General features: G+C 38.8%; 1 protein-coding gene across 3 annotated transcripts in view; it reads right to left on the reverse strand.

Moving 5' to 3' along the window:
- HHIP (hedgehog interacting protein) overlaps window positions 1-16,500 on the reverse strand; it is a 92,497-nt gene that overhangs the window by 9,185 nt on the left and 66,812 nt on the right. For all 3 annotated transcript variants that reach the window (XM_034661566.1, XM_019796415.2, XM_002916233.4), the window contains exon 11: window positions 14,307-14,388. In XM_034661566.1, the coding sequence (XP_034517457.1) occupies window positions 14,307-14,388 (82 nt within the window). The remainder of the gene's footprint in view (window positions 1-14,306; window positions 14,389-16,500) is intronic.

Consider the following 16,500-nt stretch of genomic DNA (forward strand, 5'->3'; position numbering starts at 1 on the left):
TATTAGCAAACAGCGACAAGCATCGTATCTAAGTACAGAGACTTTAATTGCTCTACCACCGTCATTATTTAGAGATGCCTTCAGAAGATTTTTATGGTTCTTACTGTTTTTGAAATAAGAGGTTGTCTTTCAAGCTGGGTGAGGCTGGAAGCAGGGTCACAACCACTCATTACCTAATCTCGGAGAAACAACGTGCAGCCCGGCTCCTCTCTCAGTCCTGCTGCCTGTGCCCAGTGTGGTGAGAAGGTGCTTTTCAGTCCAGGAATGTAAACAAACACTCATCACTGCTCAAATCGCCACCATTAAGATGGCGGAGGCAGTTGGACTCCTTAAGTACCATAACAAAGAAGGTGATAATTATAGGTCAAAGCCACTAAAAGAAGTAAATGATAAAGCCTTCGGAGATAAGCAAATAATTTGGCTCTGTAGACTCCAGTTTTCTTGAGATAGGTTATCTTGTTCTGTCCTTCTGGCGATATGAAGTGATAATACTTTGGGGCTTGACTGCAGGCTGTTTCTACAATGACTCAAAACCGTATTCAAAATATATAGTGATTCTTCAGCTTCTCTCTCCAATGAAAGTCCCACCCCGTGTTGAAAGTACTGTGTTTTGCAACTAACGTGACAATTCAGAAAACTCCCTTAAATCTCTTCCATCCCTTATTTAAATCTAGAAGCGGATGATTTCTGTGAAAGGTCCTCAAGGCATTCTATGGACTGCACATATTTTCACTCACACAACATTAACGAATAATTTCCATGTGTTCCCCAAGGGAGTCTTTCTGGGGGTAAGAGCAGGGGGGGTCTGAGTTGGAGAAAAAATGAAATGAGCATGCCGAGGAAAGAGGGCGCATTAACTTCGCCTTTCTGCTTTGTTGTTGAATAACCCAAGTTGGCTCTAGTTCTTCCTCTATAAAATTCTTACTTTGTGAAACAATGGTGGCATTTTTGATGCCTGGAAGAGCCTTTTTTCAATAGCCATGAAGTTCCTCTGAGTCATAGGCCATGGCATTCAGTGAACAGGTATTTTACTGGTAACTGAAATTCTGCTTATCCAGTGTCTACTGATTACTCCCTCATTCCCTCTCTTTCTGACTCATTCAAGAAGAGATTCTAAAGCGAGTGTGTCAAAGATATACTCCATGTTGGGGTGCCTGCATGGTTCAGTTGGTTAAGCGTCCAGTTCTTGGTTTCGGCTCAGGGTCATGGGATCTCGGGGTCATGGAATCGAGCCCTGCATCGAGCCCAGCATCAGGACTCTGCACTCAGCAGGGAATCTGCGGGAGATTCCCTCTCCCTCTGCGCACCCCCACACGCTTGCTCTCTCCCACTGGAAAATAAATAAATCTTTAAAACATATGTGTATATATTTTATGTATATAAATATACATTTATATATGATATATGATATATATCATGCTATATATGATGTAACATATGAGTCGCGTAGCTCACACACCACTTGACGATGCGGTTTATGCCTGAGCAGATGAGTTTAAAGAGAGGACACCATTTAGATGAAGAATGTAAATTACCCATTAAACAACCACCAGAAGCTGCTGGCCGGTCTGAGGCCAAGCGTAGGGGCACAGATTCGTGTGCACTGGGAAAAGGAACAAGGATGGGACAAATAAGGACCCAGTAGTGAAGGACAATTCTTCAGGGGAGGGCATCTGGTTCTTGGTTCTCTGCTGATCATCCAGTGAGATGCTTTTACTATTTTTCACCAAACATTCAAATATGTGGAAACTCAGATGGGGGGATTCTAAGTTGTTTTTTGCCTAAGATTTAATAAGTGCTTAACTATCTGGGGATGGAAATATTTCATACTTGGGCTTCTTCACTTCGGTTTATATAAAACTATGTGGCTATCATATATGAATGTGATTCCCTTAAGGTTTTTTTTTTAATACCTGGAAAATAATCCTTTTTCTTTCTAATGAAGTGGCCAACTAACATTCCTCACTTAGCATGGTAAATAAATCCTCTCCCTCTCTTTAAACTGTTACTCTATTCGGGATTCCCTAACTGAAAATTTACATGGAGGACAGCCCATCTTTTTTTTTTTTTTCTTTAAAGTAGGTGTTTGTTTTCAACATGGGGCTTGAACTCATGAACCTGAGATCAAGAGGCCCACGCTTTGCTGACTGAGCCAGCCAGGCACCCCAAGGATAACCCACCTCTTATAGAACTTTGCTTCTCTCAATGAATGGATTCCCCTATCTCCTTTCCCACCCCCACTGAAATGGAAGCTTTCTGAAGGCAAAAGTGACATAATCAATCCTCCTTAAGACCAGTCAGTCACTCACTCAGGCAAGTACTATGCTCTCATGGGGTAAGACATCAACAGAACAGGGTTCCAATCCTCATGGAGACACCATGGGGCAGACAGGCATTCGAACACAAAAGTATAACTCAGTGTAACCTTTGTTATGATATAGGTACACAAGAAGTAACACAAGAATACAGACAAGGAAGAAATTAGTTTAGGATTGAAGGATGTTTTAGAAGATGACATTTAAACCACCGAAGTATTTTATCTCCTTTACCTACTTATATTCAGAGGAGCTAGGAAAACACTACAGAAGCATTCAATAAATGTTGATTGAATGCATACAGTAGAAACTTTCTCAAATGCTTTTTCTGGACTATGTTTCTCCCCCTCTTTTCTTGTGTCCCTCCAGGACCTAGGAAAATGTGTAACATTTGGAAGATACTTAAAAGTCTGTTGAGTGAATGAATAAATAAGAATATGGAATTTTAAGAGAGAGTTTTTTTCTTTTCTGTGCTACTGAGTAAAGATATTAGGAATACACAGACTATTTAGGGAAGGCATATCATTAAAATCTAGTTGTTATACTTTTATATCATGAGCTTAAAACTAAGAACACTTGCTATATTTCTGTTGCCTAAATTCACTCCTTACAGAATTCTTCTACGGCATGGTTAAATTCATTTTCAATGAAACATTTTTACATTAATCATAGTCATAGTAAATAAACAACAGACTAAGAAGGAAGCATGACCCAAAGAGGATTGTTTTCTCCTCCAGCTGGGAATTAAGCCAATGTATTAAAATTCATTTTTCTGGTTGTATATTTGGTAAAGTCTAACAAAGAGTTTTGGTTATCCCAGCCATCCTCCTCCACTCACTCTCTCTTCTAATGACATTTCTTCCTTCCATTGAAAAGAACAGGGTTTCTTTACATGCAATGAGAAGAACAGAAAACGGAATAAAACAAGTAAATGTGAACTTTTATAGTCACCTTGAAACAGACCATCATATGCATAGGTAATTACTACATATACACAACCACATGGCATCAAAACAAAAATCTAGAGTCTGCATATATATATATATATGGCGATAGGTTACCTCATTTTTCATTCTTATTTTTATTGGACTGGAAAATTGGGTGTTTTAATGTAGGTGTACTAAGAATTGCTTAAATAGTTTTGTTCTTCGTTTAAACAATTATTTTCTTAACTTTTGGATTCTTTCTCTACTGAATGAAATCCAGGATAGCTTTCAAAGTAGGAAACTTAACCAAGAGGATATTGAGGTTTGTAACAAGGAATATATCAAACCATTTGTCGACAGTTACCTCTGTAGGCCTCAAACTCAATTTAAATCAGAAAAACACACTTTATAATCTTTACACTTGACAATGGAACAATAAGGACTACTGCCGAAAAATTGTCCAACATTCTTTACTGCATAAAGCATTGTTTCTGGAAATGTAAGATGTTTTCTTAGAAACCCACTCTGTCTGGTTTTGAGTAGTAGCATAAAGGTTGAGATACTTTCTTGAAATAAAAGAAGTTGAGAAGCATAAGTGATTTGTAACATATCCTACGTGCTGACTTTTGTGACTAGCTAACGCCAACAGTGACTGTCTCCAGGTAGTGAGATTATAGATGGTTTTAATTTTATGATATTTAATTATATAAATGAATAAACAAATCAATAAATGAGAAGTCCTCCGTGTACCTGGATGGAAGCAGAGGGATAATCCTGTCTGAGTAGGCCTGCCCTTCTGATTGAGTATGTTAGAAATCTATTGTGTTTTTTACAAAAAGTAAAGGGACTCATCCTGAAATTTTTGTTAGGGGTCCAGATTTCAAATTCATGTTATTGTCAAACAAGGTACATTAATCATAAGTAATACTCATTTATAAAATCCTGACTCATTAGAGATTTCAGAAGAAGTAATAATTCTAAAGCTTCTCTTTATCAACCATCTGCTTAAGGGGGGAAGGTGAGGTAAGAACTGTCAGTACGCCTGGGTGACTCAGTCAGTTAAGTGTCTGCCTTTGGCTCAGGTCATGATCCCAGGGTCCTGGGATGGAGCCCCGTGCTCAGCAGGGGAGCCTGCTTCTCCCTCTGCCCCTCTGCCCTGCTCGTGCTCTCTCTTTCTCTCTCTCAAATGAATAAATAAAAAAATCTTAAAAAAAAAACTCTTTTTTTTTTTTAATCCATATTCATGTTGAGACACTTGGAAAAGTGTTGTTACTGCAACCTTTGCAAAACAAGTTTTCATGAATGCTTGCTCCTATTCTCATGAGAAAGGCTAAATCCTTACTACCCATAGCATGGCACCAGACCAGAAGAACCAGCATCACATACGAGTTTGTTAGAAACATAGAAGCTCAGGCCCGTCCCCAGCCTTACTGAGTCTACACTCTGGCCCGTTTGTCAGCTGATTCAAATGCATGTTCAAGTTTGGGAGGCTCTGCTCTAAGTGAAGGCCACTTCCCAGCCAGAAGCAATTAATGTGGCCACGAACTGGTGTGGCCAGGGGCTTCCAGGTAGAGAATGCTCTAAAGTTGTATGCTTGGATGAAGTCTTCGCCTCTGCACAGGAAGGCTGGCTTTGGAAGCCACTACGGAGCCCCTGGTGTAATGGGTCTCCTCACTGTGAGTGTTTTGATAGGCAGCGCTGATCCGTAACCACTCCTCGTTTCTAAAACCAATACTCAGCACTTTTACCTAGACAAGGGTAAGGGAGTGGAAACGCCGGATGGGATAGATTTCACTGCTGCCCACCTGTCTAGCTCGGGGCATAGGCATAGCCCTAGCTTAGTAGAGCTGCGTGGCCATCTCTCACACACTCACTTCAATGCCTTTCTTCAAGGTCAGTTGATAAAGTCATTTTTTTAAGTCTAGATAATTTTCTTTAGTCTGGATGTTCACTAAATTCTTCTTGTTCACGTTGACACTTCTCTTTTCAGCGTCTGTTTACCCATAAGGAGTAGAAGCTGGGATTCCACTGATTTACAGCATGTTTTGAGACCACACAGAGCCCTTTTGTGGCAGCTAGTAAAACGACACATGATACTAATTCCTATTTGGCTGGAAGGAATCTTATACATTCATAATACAATCATATTCCAGGTGAAAGAACAGTGAAAATGGAAACTATTTCTGCATAACCATGCAATATTGGTCTCATTGGGACTTCATGGCAGTAGAATGGCAATACTCATTTCCTAACGTCATTTTTCAAGTACCATTTGACGTATTGTTTTTTAATTATTTACTTATTTAAGTAATCTCTTCACCCTACATGGGGCTTGAACTCACAAACTCAAGATCAAGAGTCACATACTCTTCAGACTGAGCCAGCCAGGAACCCCCTATTTGAAGTATTCTTAAGGAATACTGTCCTTGACATTACATCACATGTAGGCTGCAGAAATACCTTTAAAAAAATTATTTTATTTATTTATTTGAGAGAGAGAGCACGCAAGCAAGTGAGGGGATGGGCAAAGGAAGAGAATTTTCAAGCAGTCTCCCTGCTGAGCATAGAGCCCCATGAGGAGCTCAATCTCAAAACCCATGAGATCATGACCTGAGCTGAAACCAAGAGTCAGATGCTTAACTGACTGAGCCACCCAGGCACCCCAGAAATATCTTTTTATGTATGTCCCAAGCAACCTTGATATTGGAGTAAAGGGAAACATAATTTAAATTCAAGAATAGCCCCTAACTTCTATATATTATGTATCATATTAAAATTTTCAATTTGTGCTGTATATTCTAGAATTCCAATTTAGGGCGGATAAAGCCAATGTTTGGTCTTATTTCCAGACGTCACTTTGAACTGCTTCATTTCTCTATTCTACAACGTGCTGGAAAAATGGGCCTGGGCCTCAGCTGTTTTTTCTGAGACCAATGTTGTCTTCATTTTGAGGTCTGTAATTTAAATGTTGAGCATACGCTCACTCAGAAGTAGTGTTGTTGGCTCTAATTTGGGATTGAACGAGCACTAAAATCAAAGGGGGCAGAGGCAGTGATGATTTGGTGATGGTAGCCACGGGTTGGGCTGCCTAGTGCTGATAAGATTATCAACTTTTACAAATACGCTAAATTTTGTTCTATGGCTAAAGATGCAACCATAATAAAAGCAAATAATGAAGCCACATATACTTTTTAGAAATTTCATATTCAACTTATCCTCATGAGGAAGGGCTAGTCCTGTATTCCCAAGTTTAAAGGAGAAGCACATGTACGAAGACATTAAATGGCTTTTACACAGCCAGTTACACATAGTCTAGAACTATCTCCTAGTCCAGTGTTCTCTCCACTCAACTGGCCCTTTTACTTTAGGAAAAAGGGAGCAAAGCACCCATATTTCAGGCCTGGCTAATCTCACTATCCAAACACCACCATGAAAATACACAAGTATCTAAAAAGGAGTGTGGATCTCCTTCATTCAACTTTTCAAGTTAACTCAATGTATCTATATTTCCATGGGAAAATCAAGGAAATGAAAGTTATGTATTTCCTTAAAGGGAAAACCTAGGAGAAATAATTAATGAGATTAGATGATAACGTCACCTGCTTTCAAAAAAAGTAAAAAAATTTTTTTAATTAAATTGCCTTCAGTGCCTGTTGCATCATGTTTTCAATGTCCTAAATTCAGAATATGGTCCACCCTAATTATTAGTGGTGAATATAGAAAAACAGGACTTTCTACTTTAATTCAATGTACACGTTCCTGAAAAATCTTGTATGCTACAACATTGAATATTAAAAATAATAGGGCTTATGGGAAAAATAGGATTGGGGCAAAGCACTGAAGATTGGCACAATTTTTAAGTAAAGCACTAAAACAGCAAAACTTGGTACCTAGGGGGAGAGTTTGGGCCGTGGGCAGGAGCTGGAGGCTGCCTCAGCCCAGTTCAGGAACATCCAAGAACAAAATGGCGGTGGGGGTGGGCCGTGAACTCCCCAGGGGAAGCGACACCTGCAGAGAGCCCAGGAGGAAGGAAAGCCTCATCGGGGAGGAGAACCCAGTACAGACACTTGTTTTTCATTTTACCTCTCAGCTGAGAAGCCTCCTCTGGCTTTGCAATAACCTGAGGGTTTGTTCTTTTTCTTGTAACTCTGGCCATACTTGCTTGGAAAGCTACACAATTTCCACGTTATGTAGTCCTCATTCTCTTTTATATGTGAGCTAATCAGCGTTCAAGAAAAGCACAGTGGAGTGGTACGAACTGGGCCAGAGAGCCAATCATGGTGAATTTTACCTGTCTCGGTATCCATAGCTCTCTGGGCCATTAATTCAGCAATTTATAGGGTATACTGCTCTCGCATAATTTTTTTCCCGAAGTGTTATTTTTCTCAAATAATATTAACATTTTTGATAATGTGTGTGATCTCCCAATTTAAAGTAAAAATAAGCTCCTTAGAGGATAAGACTGAATTCTCACTTATATCCTCCCTCTGCAGCACATAATACATTATATCTTGAACACAGGAGACAGGTACAAGATACTTGTAGACTGATTAAATCTCCTGATTTAATCTTGGAGTAAACTATACTTACTCTGATATGATAAAAATAAAAACCGAAAAATTAGGGCACAATAAAAAGTCAGTGCCACTGCTTCCTAATATAAAGAAGGAAATATATTCTGTTCAGAATTTTATGTCCAAAAACAAGTTTGAACTTAAAAACTTAATTCATAAGCCATTATTGATAAAAAAAAATGTTAGACACGAAATAAGAAATTTTTTTAATTGGGAAAATAGGCATTTAAAAAAACACCTTGATTACATTATAATTCAAAAGACTTAAAAACCTAGAGTATTTTTTTTAAATCACCAAACAATAATAATAGTAAATCTTTTTCCCACTTAAAGCTGTAGAGGTACCAGAGTTTTAATTTTATATTATAGGAGGGCAGAGATTTGAAATATCACTAAATGCTTTAAATAGGAGGCAAAAACTAGACACAAGTTTCTGTCCTTTAAAAGAACACAAGGATGTTGGTTTAAATTCTCTTTCAAGACTATTAGGGTGGCAAATGCCCAAATACTGATGTTATACTTTTTGCTTCATTTGTCAATGTTGACAAAAACAAGTCACGTAAGCTTTTAACTTGACTACAATGAATTAGTTAAAAAAAAGAAAAAGATGCTAAGAAGCCGTTTTTCCTTTTAAAAATGCACCTTCCTCAGGCACCTGGCCGGCTCCGTTGGTAGAGCACGTGACTCTTGATCTCAGGGTTGTAAATTCGAGCCCCTTGCTGGGTATGGAGATTGCTTAATAAGAAAATCTTAAAAATAATAAAAATCATAAAAAGTACACCTTCCTCTAGATAACATCTTATTACAAATTTCTGTAGCTGTTTTATGCAAGGTTAAATCTGCCTTTATCTCAAGTACCACAATATCTGGTGATACACTGCCTTACAATGAAAGCACAAAAAATTCAGAAGATCTAGTAATATCTGACTTTCACCATTGTCCCAGGCCGGGGAGAAACATGGCAATTAAAACGAAATGCTTTTAAGAGTTTTCGACTCTTAACACATGAGTCTCATTTTGAAGAATATATTCATCATTATTCGTATTTTTCATTTTATATCTTTTTAACGAATGCCCTCTGAAAGTGGCAATTCAACCAAATCTTCATTGCAATCTGTACAATTACTCTAGGAACTGATATTCCCACATCAAAATTGAAAGTTTGAGAGAGACTATAATTAGCATAAAGCAGAACATTCCTTTGAGTGCTGTGGTCATACGTCACATCTCTAGGAAATAGGAGATATAGATATATATCTCCTTATATGAGCATCTTAGATGATATGCTCCTTTCGATAAATTTTTTCCATAAATTGTTATGTAATATTTCCTATTTATTTTGAACTGGGTGGTGGCTCTCCGCAGCAGGGCGAGCCTGACCTGCATATGTTTAAATGTGTGTGCCTATATATACATATGCAAATCCTGGCAAAATAGGACTCACATTCCAGTTATACTTAGGTCATTACCATGCATTATGTATGCATGCTCGTTCGTTCATGAGAAGTTTCTACTTTGATCTTATCCCCTTCTTTGGTAATATATCTTCAAAATTTCAAATGCTACAGGGCAGCTTAGGAAGGATTCATTAGCCACAAGTGTACTGTGTATCACAGCATACAATATAGCGCATTAAGAATAAAATATAAGCTGGCAGATAAGACTCTCCATTTTCGGTTATTGGCTAGGTAAAAAAATAATAATAGCCAAAACGTGGAGCATGCTTCCTTGTCTTTTAGACTTCAAATCCACCATGCTGAATGGATTTTTATAGGGTATATACTTGTTCATGACCTCTAGTGTGAAGAAATTCTGTCATGTTTGAAAACTAGTCCCTGGTGGAGCCTGTGTCCCTGTTAATAGCTGAAAGGTCAATGGAGCTGCTAAACAGTTTGTATTACTGTCAGGGTGGCCATGAAAACACGGCCTGCAGCACGAGGACTTGGCAGCTGGGTCAACAGGCACTGTGGGGATTTCTCAACCTAGGGGGGCCACTTGCATAAAACTTTGACTGATGAATTGGGACTAGACTGGCTTATTGGGCTAAAGCCTCTCTATTATGTGTGACTTTCTTTAGGATGGCAGAGCAGCCTGCTGGCTCCCTGAGACATATGTGAAGGATAAACAGAACTGATTTCCTCTTATGAAGTGAGCTTTTTGAGAAAAAAAAAAAAAAAAAGCCCTCTTCAGCATCTAGTCTAATTAGGAATAGGATGAAGATATTAAGAAAAAAATAAACAAAAGGCAGTAAGTAAGGCCATAGAGGGGAGAAGCGGGGAGGAGGCTTGGGGAGCAGTTTTTGATACTGGTCACATAGGAGTTTGGGGATACAATGTTTCTGTAAAATGACCTCCCAAGCCTGGAATTTGCATTGTTAATTTATAGACCTCTTAAGGGAATGGTCTGTGTGACTTGGTTGGGTAACAGATAAGCAATATGTTAAAATATAGGAAGACTGGGTACATAGTAATTAAATCAAAATGATTAAAAATAATTTTGTTTTAGGGGCGCCTGGGTGGATCAGATGGTTAAGCATCTGCTTTCAGCTCAGGCCATGATCCCAGGGTCCTGGGATGGAGCCCCAGGTCAGGCTCCCAGCTCAGTGGGGAGTCTGCTTCTCCCTCTCCCTCTGCCTCTCCTCCTGCTTGTGCTCTCTTTCTCAAATGAATAAATAAAATTAAAAAAAAAAAAAAGAAGAATTTTGTTTTATAAATTCCTGGAGAAATAACCCCGGAAACATTTCAAAATAAAAAAAAACGGTCATTTGGTCTCATCTGATGCAAAAATTAGAGAATCTTTGGCAGCAGTGTGATAAAAATTGTGTTCTACAAAAATAAAGCTTAGAAGGTATGTAACTGTTAGAATTCTTTAATTTCCACTCTGCAAGCACATTTGTTTGATTCTGAAAAGACTGAATTAAGAGCAAGCATCCACGGAATGATTTGGACATTTGGAAACTAGGTTATCAAGCGCTCTTGTGAAAGCTCCACAGACATCTTTACCCCAATGTTGGAAAGACAGCCTTAAAAGTTGGGCGATCACCTGAAAATAATTCTTGAGTGCATAGAATGAATACCTACGATATTGAAGAATTTACTATGTTTTAATCGTAGGATTTAATCATCTTCAAAAGCACTCTGCAGAAATGAGGAAGGGACAGAATGACCATGTGCACTCCATTGGTGGACAAAGGGGCAGAGTAGGGTGAAGTGACTTGATCAGGCCCCCCCCCCCCCATTAAGGAAGATGCGGACAGTTGAGTCCTGGTCCTGCCAGGATGGACTTGTTCCTAGTCTTGATGAGTCTCAGGTGGCAGGACTAAATGCAACTATAATTATTGCCCACCTCTCTTATGCTCAGTGTATTAAATCTGTTTTCTGGAACTGCTGGCCATAGGAGCTCCCATGACCAGGGTCGGCAGGACCCCATACTAGAGACTTTCTGGGACCCGGGGAGCTGACTCAGCAAGCTGGGTGATCCGTATGGACTTGATCATCACTCCACTCTCTGATGAGATGCCACTCTTTCATCTCTGACGACATTCCTGAAGTGTGTTCAGTGTTCTAACATGGAGGAAAATTCGCTCCTTCTCTACTGTTTCTTTAAATGACTCCTGAGTTCTACTTAGGGAAAACCAGGTTGTAGTCTTATTGAATTTTCATTTTTTAAAATTATAAATCATGATATCTGATTTTTATAACAGGTTATCTTGCCATCTTTTTCTGAGATGGATGCCCACTGGAAAATGATTTTGAACTTATGTAAACGATTAGGTAATATATAGCCTTAGACCAGAATGTCCTTACGGCCTGAGGTGGTAATGCTGTAACCTCATCTACTTTTGCCAAAATGACTTCAGAATATTGCAGATGGTTTTTAAACTCTCTTGTCTTTTTTATAAGGGAGTGTGTGTGTGCATGTGTGTAGGGAAAAGCAGAAAAAAAAGTAAGTCCTACGGTGAGTAAAAATGTAACTTCGATGACTTGTATATTTTTTACATTATGTATTCTATTACATTATATATTTGTTTACATTATATATTTTTATAATTTTTTTTAAAGTAGGCTCCATGCCCAGCATGGAGCCCAGCACAAGGCTTGAACTCACAACCCTGAGATCAAGACCTGAGCTGAGACCAAAAGTTTGATCCTTAACTGAGTAAGCCACCCAGACGCCCCAAACATAAAAATTTTATATTTCGTTGTTATTCTCTTCAAGGACCATGAGTCAAGTGCTGTTTGAAAGTAGTGATCCTGAAAACATTATTCTAACAAGTCTGGGGTCTCCTCCACAAAATACAATTAACCTAAGATTTTAATTTGAGTTAGATTTTTGATATAACAAGAAATGTCTGTAACAAGAAATGTTTTTTCAGTTGATGAGGTTCTTTCTTCAAATTCTCACTCAAAAGTTTTGTAGAAAAAATTTGGCTCTGAAGCAGACATTCTGAACACTGTTAGGCTAGTAATTAGCTTGTGTTTCTAAAATAATCCTACTCACATACACTAAGTGTCTGCTTATATAGAACTTGAGCTCATCTAGGGAGAAATACTATAATAATAAACGTTGGCATCCAAATTGAAACAGCATGAGGCTCCCAACAAATGTTTATGAAAACATTTGTTTTCTTACAGTCAGCTTCATTTTGAAATTTATGTCTATGCCTGTGTACAAGGACAGTGTGTTTGGGACTCTGTTACTCCCCCCACCTTCTGAAAACCAAACACACATCTTAACCCTGGCCCCACACGTGACAGGACTCACCAGAAACAGGCACCATAATGAGAAGTCAGGCCTTTCAGGTATGTCACTCTGAGACCACCCTACTAGAGGAGGCCCCAAGATCACAAAGCCAAGGTCCCTTATGGAAACCCTGGTAATTAGACACTAATAATGGATGGAAGGTGTAAAATTCACCTCAACTCACCACCAGCAGACTAAACAATCCAGATGAAGAGAGAAAGATTTTGTGAGAAGGAGGAAGAATTCATTATACTACTACCAGGAAGCTTGTAAAAGCATATCAACTTTGACAAACAGGATGGGATAACGACTATTTGGAAACAAAGGGCATTAGATCTGAATGAAATCCCTAGACATCGTTATGAATCATGAGAATGCTGCTACGTTGTTTGATTTGTGTTCTTAATATTGCCAACTTCAACCATCACCGAAGTGTCTGATATTTTTTTCATCTCTCACTTTGCTTTTCACTAAAAGGGTATTGGTTTTACACCCAAGAAGGAAAAGATCTCCCACAATGCATGGATGGATGCTTCTCTCACTGTGGAAGAAAATGTGTATTGTTACATAGAGGAGGAACACAACCAGGGTGTGACAGATGAATATATGTGATATGCCAACAGACCATTTAGAATCGATTACTTCTCTTTTTCTTCTGTAGTAGTGATGTCAACTTACACTTTTCTCAAGAAAGACAGTGTTTTGTGGTATGGGAAAAGGATGAAAATCTGTTTTGTTAAAATGTGATTTTTCAGAAAAAACATACATAACTTACAAATAGTATGCTTAAAATGTAATTAAATTCATGCTTTTAGCAAACTTTGTAGATTATTAGAATTTATTCTTCTAAAAGAGACTTGAAATGTGGGAATTTAAATATGTAAATGGCTCATGAAGATAAGTTAGTACAGAGAGAATTTGAAATTCATGGCATGGTGTCGCTAGAGTCTGACAACTGTGTGTTGGACGGTACTGGTATCTGAGGACACCCTAGGTTCTGTTCACAGTTACTTCTAAGCTGATGATTAATATCTTTTTGATGGCATGTAACTTCAGCAGCTGAGGATAGTTCTGACTTTATCTCTGAAATTAACAACTGACTAATTACGATTCAAGATAACGCCGTTGTGATGAGTGGGTGGAAAGGAGCAGGGGGGATAAATATGTTTTTTAAGAGATTCAACGGTCAAGTCTTCCTCTTGCTGGGGAAAATGACAACCTTTCTTCGGTTTCCATTTGTTCCCTCACAGAAGCCTGCATGAGAGCTGTGAGCTGCCAGAGTGTTTTGAAATGAGGCTCAGATGTTGAACTGCCAAATAGCTTATCTTGATTACCTGACGAAGAAAACCATACTGAACAGCTGTAATGCCTGCCAGTATGGTCCAACTTCTCCAGAAAGAACCGGAGAGTTTACCGCGTCCAACGTGAAAGCTAAGCCACAGCCCTAGTTAGGGTCCTCCTCCGCCGTGTAACCAAACTTGCTTACTCCACAAACAGAAGCTGCTCTCTGATGGCACAAGAGTGACACGACTATGTGGACACAATAAGGCTTTAACGTCCAGCAGCGTCAAGTCTGGCCCTCACAGACTGGAGCTGAGGGTCCTCCCAGGACAGCCCCTGGCACATGCGCAAGGCCCAAGTGTTCATCTGTGTTGACTGCTCATTGCAATTCGTCATCACCAATTTGAACACAGTAAAACAACTCGGAGAGGCAGTATTTGACTTAAAGGAATAGGGAGAGATCTCACCTTTTGGGATCTACAATTTTGTAGAGTTTTCCATTGTGAGTCTGGGTCATACTTTTACTACTTGATAGAATATAAACTTCACCTGTGAAGAGAGAAATACAGTAAGTTAATTTACAGCATCACAAGGCCTTACTGCCTATTGCCTAAGCAGATATTTTACATAAATCAATAGGTGGATATTTTCTATTTATTTTTTATATCTATCTGTAGATCTATGTATATATGTATGTGTGGATATATGCATTTTGTGTGTGTGTGTGTGTGTGTGTGTATCCAAATCTATCTGTATTATCTCTGCACGTCCTCAGGAAGCTCACGTGCCTAAAGATGTTAAGAGTTTCACAAGTCTACCCTCACAGTGCACCCAGAATCCAGTCACTTTTCTCCACATTCTCTACTATTCCAGAGCAAGCAGATACCAGTTTCTCCTGGATTAGAGCAGCAGCCTCCTAACTGATCTCCCTGCTTCTACCCTTGTTCTTCTATGTTAAACTTCAACATACCCGCCCCAGAAATTCTTTTCAAGCAAGTCAAATCATTTAAGTTGAATCATGCTCCTTTGTTTCAATATCTCCAAGGGTTTCTAATCTCTTAGAGCAAAATTAAGTCCCCACAGTGGCCTGTGATGCCACCCCCCCCCTTTTTGCTCTGTTTGACCTCATTTGCAACATGTCACCCTCTTGTTCCCTCTCCTCTAGTCTCACTGGCCTCTTCACTTTGCACACAGGAGGGACCTGTCCCAGGCTCCTAAGGTCCCCGCTGTTTCAGGCTCTTCCTGTCCCAGATTCCTGATTCCCTCAGCTTCTGTTCTAGGCTCTACCTGTCTCAGCATCTGTCCCAAGTTGTCCCAGGCTCCTGCCTTTCACTAGATCTCCCTTGGGTTGACTTTTCCCCCTCCTTCAAAGCTGTACCTAAATATCATAATATCATCTTTCTTGACTGCGCTATCCAAAGTTGCACTTCTCCCAACCCTAGAGGTAACAATCTCTATCCCTCTTCACATTGGGACTTTTCTCCAAAGCACTTATGACCAATTGACGTTATATGTATGTAAACCTATCTCCATTTATTTTTATTGTCCTTCTCCTTTAAAATATAAAATTTATGTCTCTTTATCTGCTGCTGTATCCTTAAGAGCTTTGCACAGAATAGGTGCTCAATAAATATTTGTAGCATGAGTGCTAAATGGCAAATTTTATCTTGATTTATTCTGCCCAAGATCAAAAGGTTTGGTTACTAAGTTGTTATTATTAATTGATAATTGGAGGCCAGATGGAATCCTTTTAATTTAAGCTTTTTAAAACAAATATATTAAAGTAAATATTTGGGAAAAGAGAGAACCTGATGTTCGTTCCAACTATACCTCTTTAATTCTTGGTGTTGGGCAATGTTACCGATGATGAAAAACAATAGAGGAGAGAACCACTCTCGTTTAGTACCACTACTTCCATAGAATTCACTGTATAGAAGGGATCACACGAATAGGGAATTATAAGCTGTACTTATGATGATATGCTTATATGGCTTTAAAATTCATATTTGGTTCTCATTCATGAAATAATCCTTGATTTAATCTCTATTTCTCTATCCCACTCTATTACTGTTTTTTAGCACGCTCTACTACTTTCTTACTTCTGGAAAGGATATTACGGGATTTATACTAAAAATGCAGACACAACAGAAAAAATAAAAATGAAGATAAGCAAAAGAATGGAAGAAGCAAAGAAAAATTAATATTTATTTTGTCAAGTACTTTATACAATTTATTTCACTTAATCCTTGCAATAAAACTCCTGGTTTTATAGCTAAAAACAAAACAAAAACAAAAAACACACACACACGCTGAGAAAAAACAGACTCTCAATACTTTTTGTTTCAAAAAATGCAAAAACCTACGCATTTTCTTATATGGCTCTTTATTTTTTTTTTTAAAGATTTTATTTATTTATTTGACAGAAAGCGAGAGAGGGAACACAAGCAGGGGGAGTGGGAGAGGGAGAACCAGGCTTCCCGCTGAGCAGGAGCCCGGATGTAGGGCTCGATCCCAGGACCCTGGGATCATGACCTGAGCTGAAGGCAGACACTTAACGACTGAGCCACCCAGGCGCCCCAGCTCTTTATTTTTTTTAATCTTCTTAAAAAAAATGTTTAAAGTTTTATCTATTTAAGTAATCTCTACTCCCATCATGGGTCT

This window comes from Ailuropoda melanoleuca, chromosome 5, assembly GCF_002007445.2.
Source record: "Ailuropoda melanoleuca isolate Jingjing chromosome 5, ASM200744v2, whole genome shotgun sequence".
Lineage (NCBI taxonomy): Eukaryota > Metazoa > Chordata > Mammalia > Carnivora > Ursidae > Ailuropoda > Ailuropoda melanoleuca.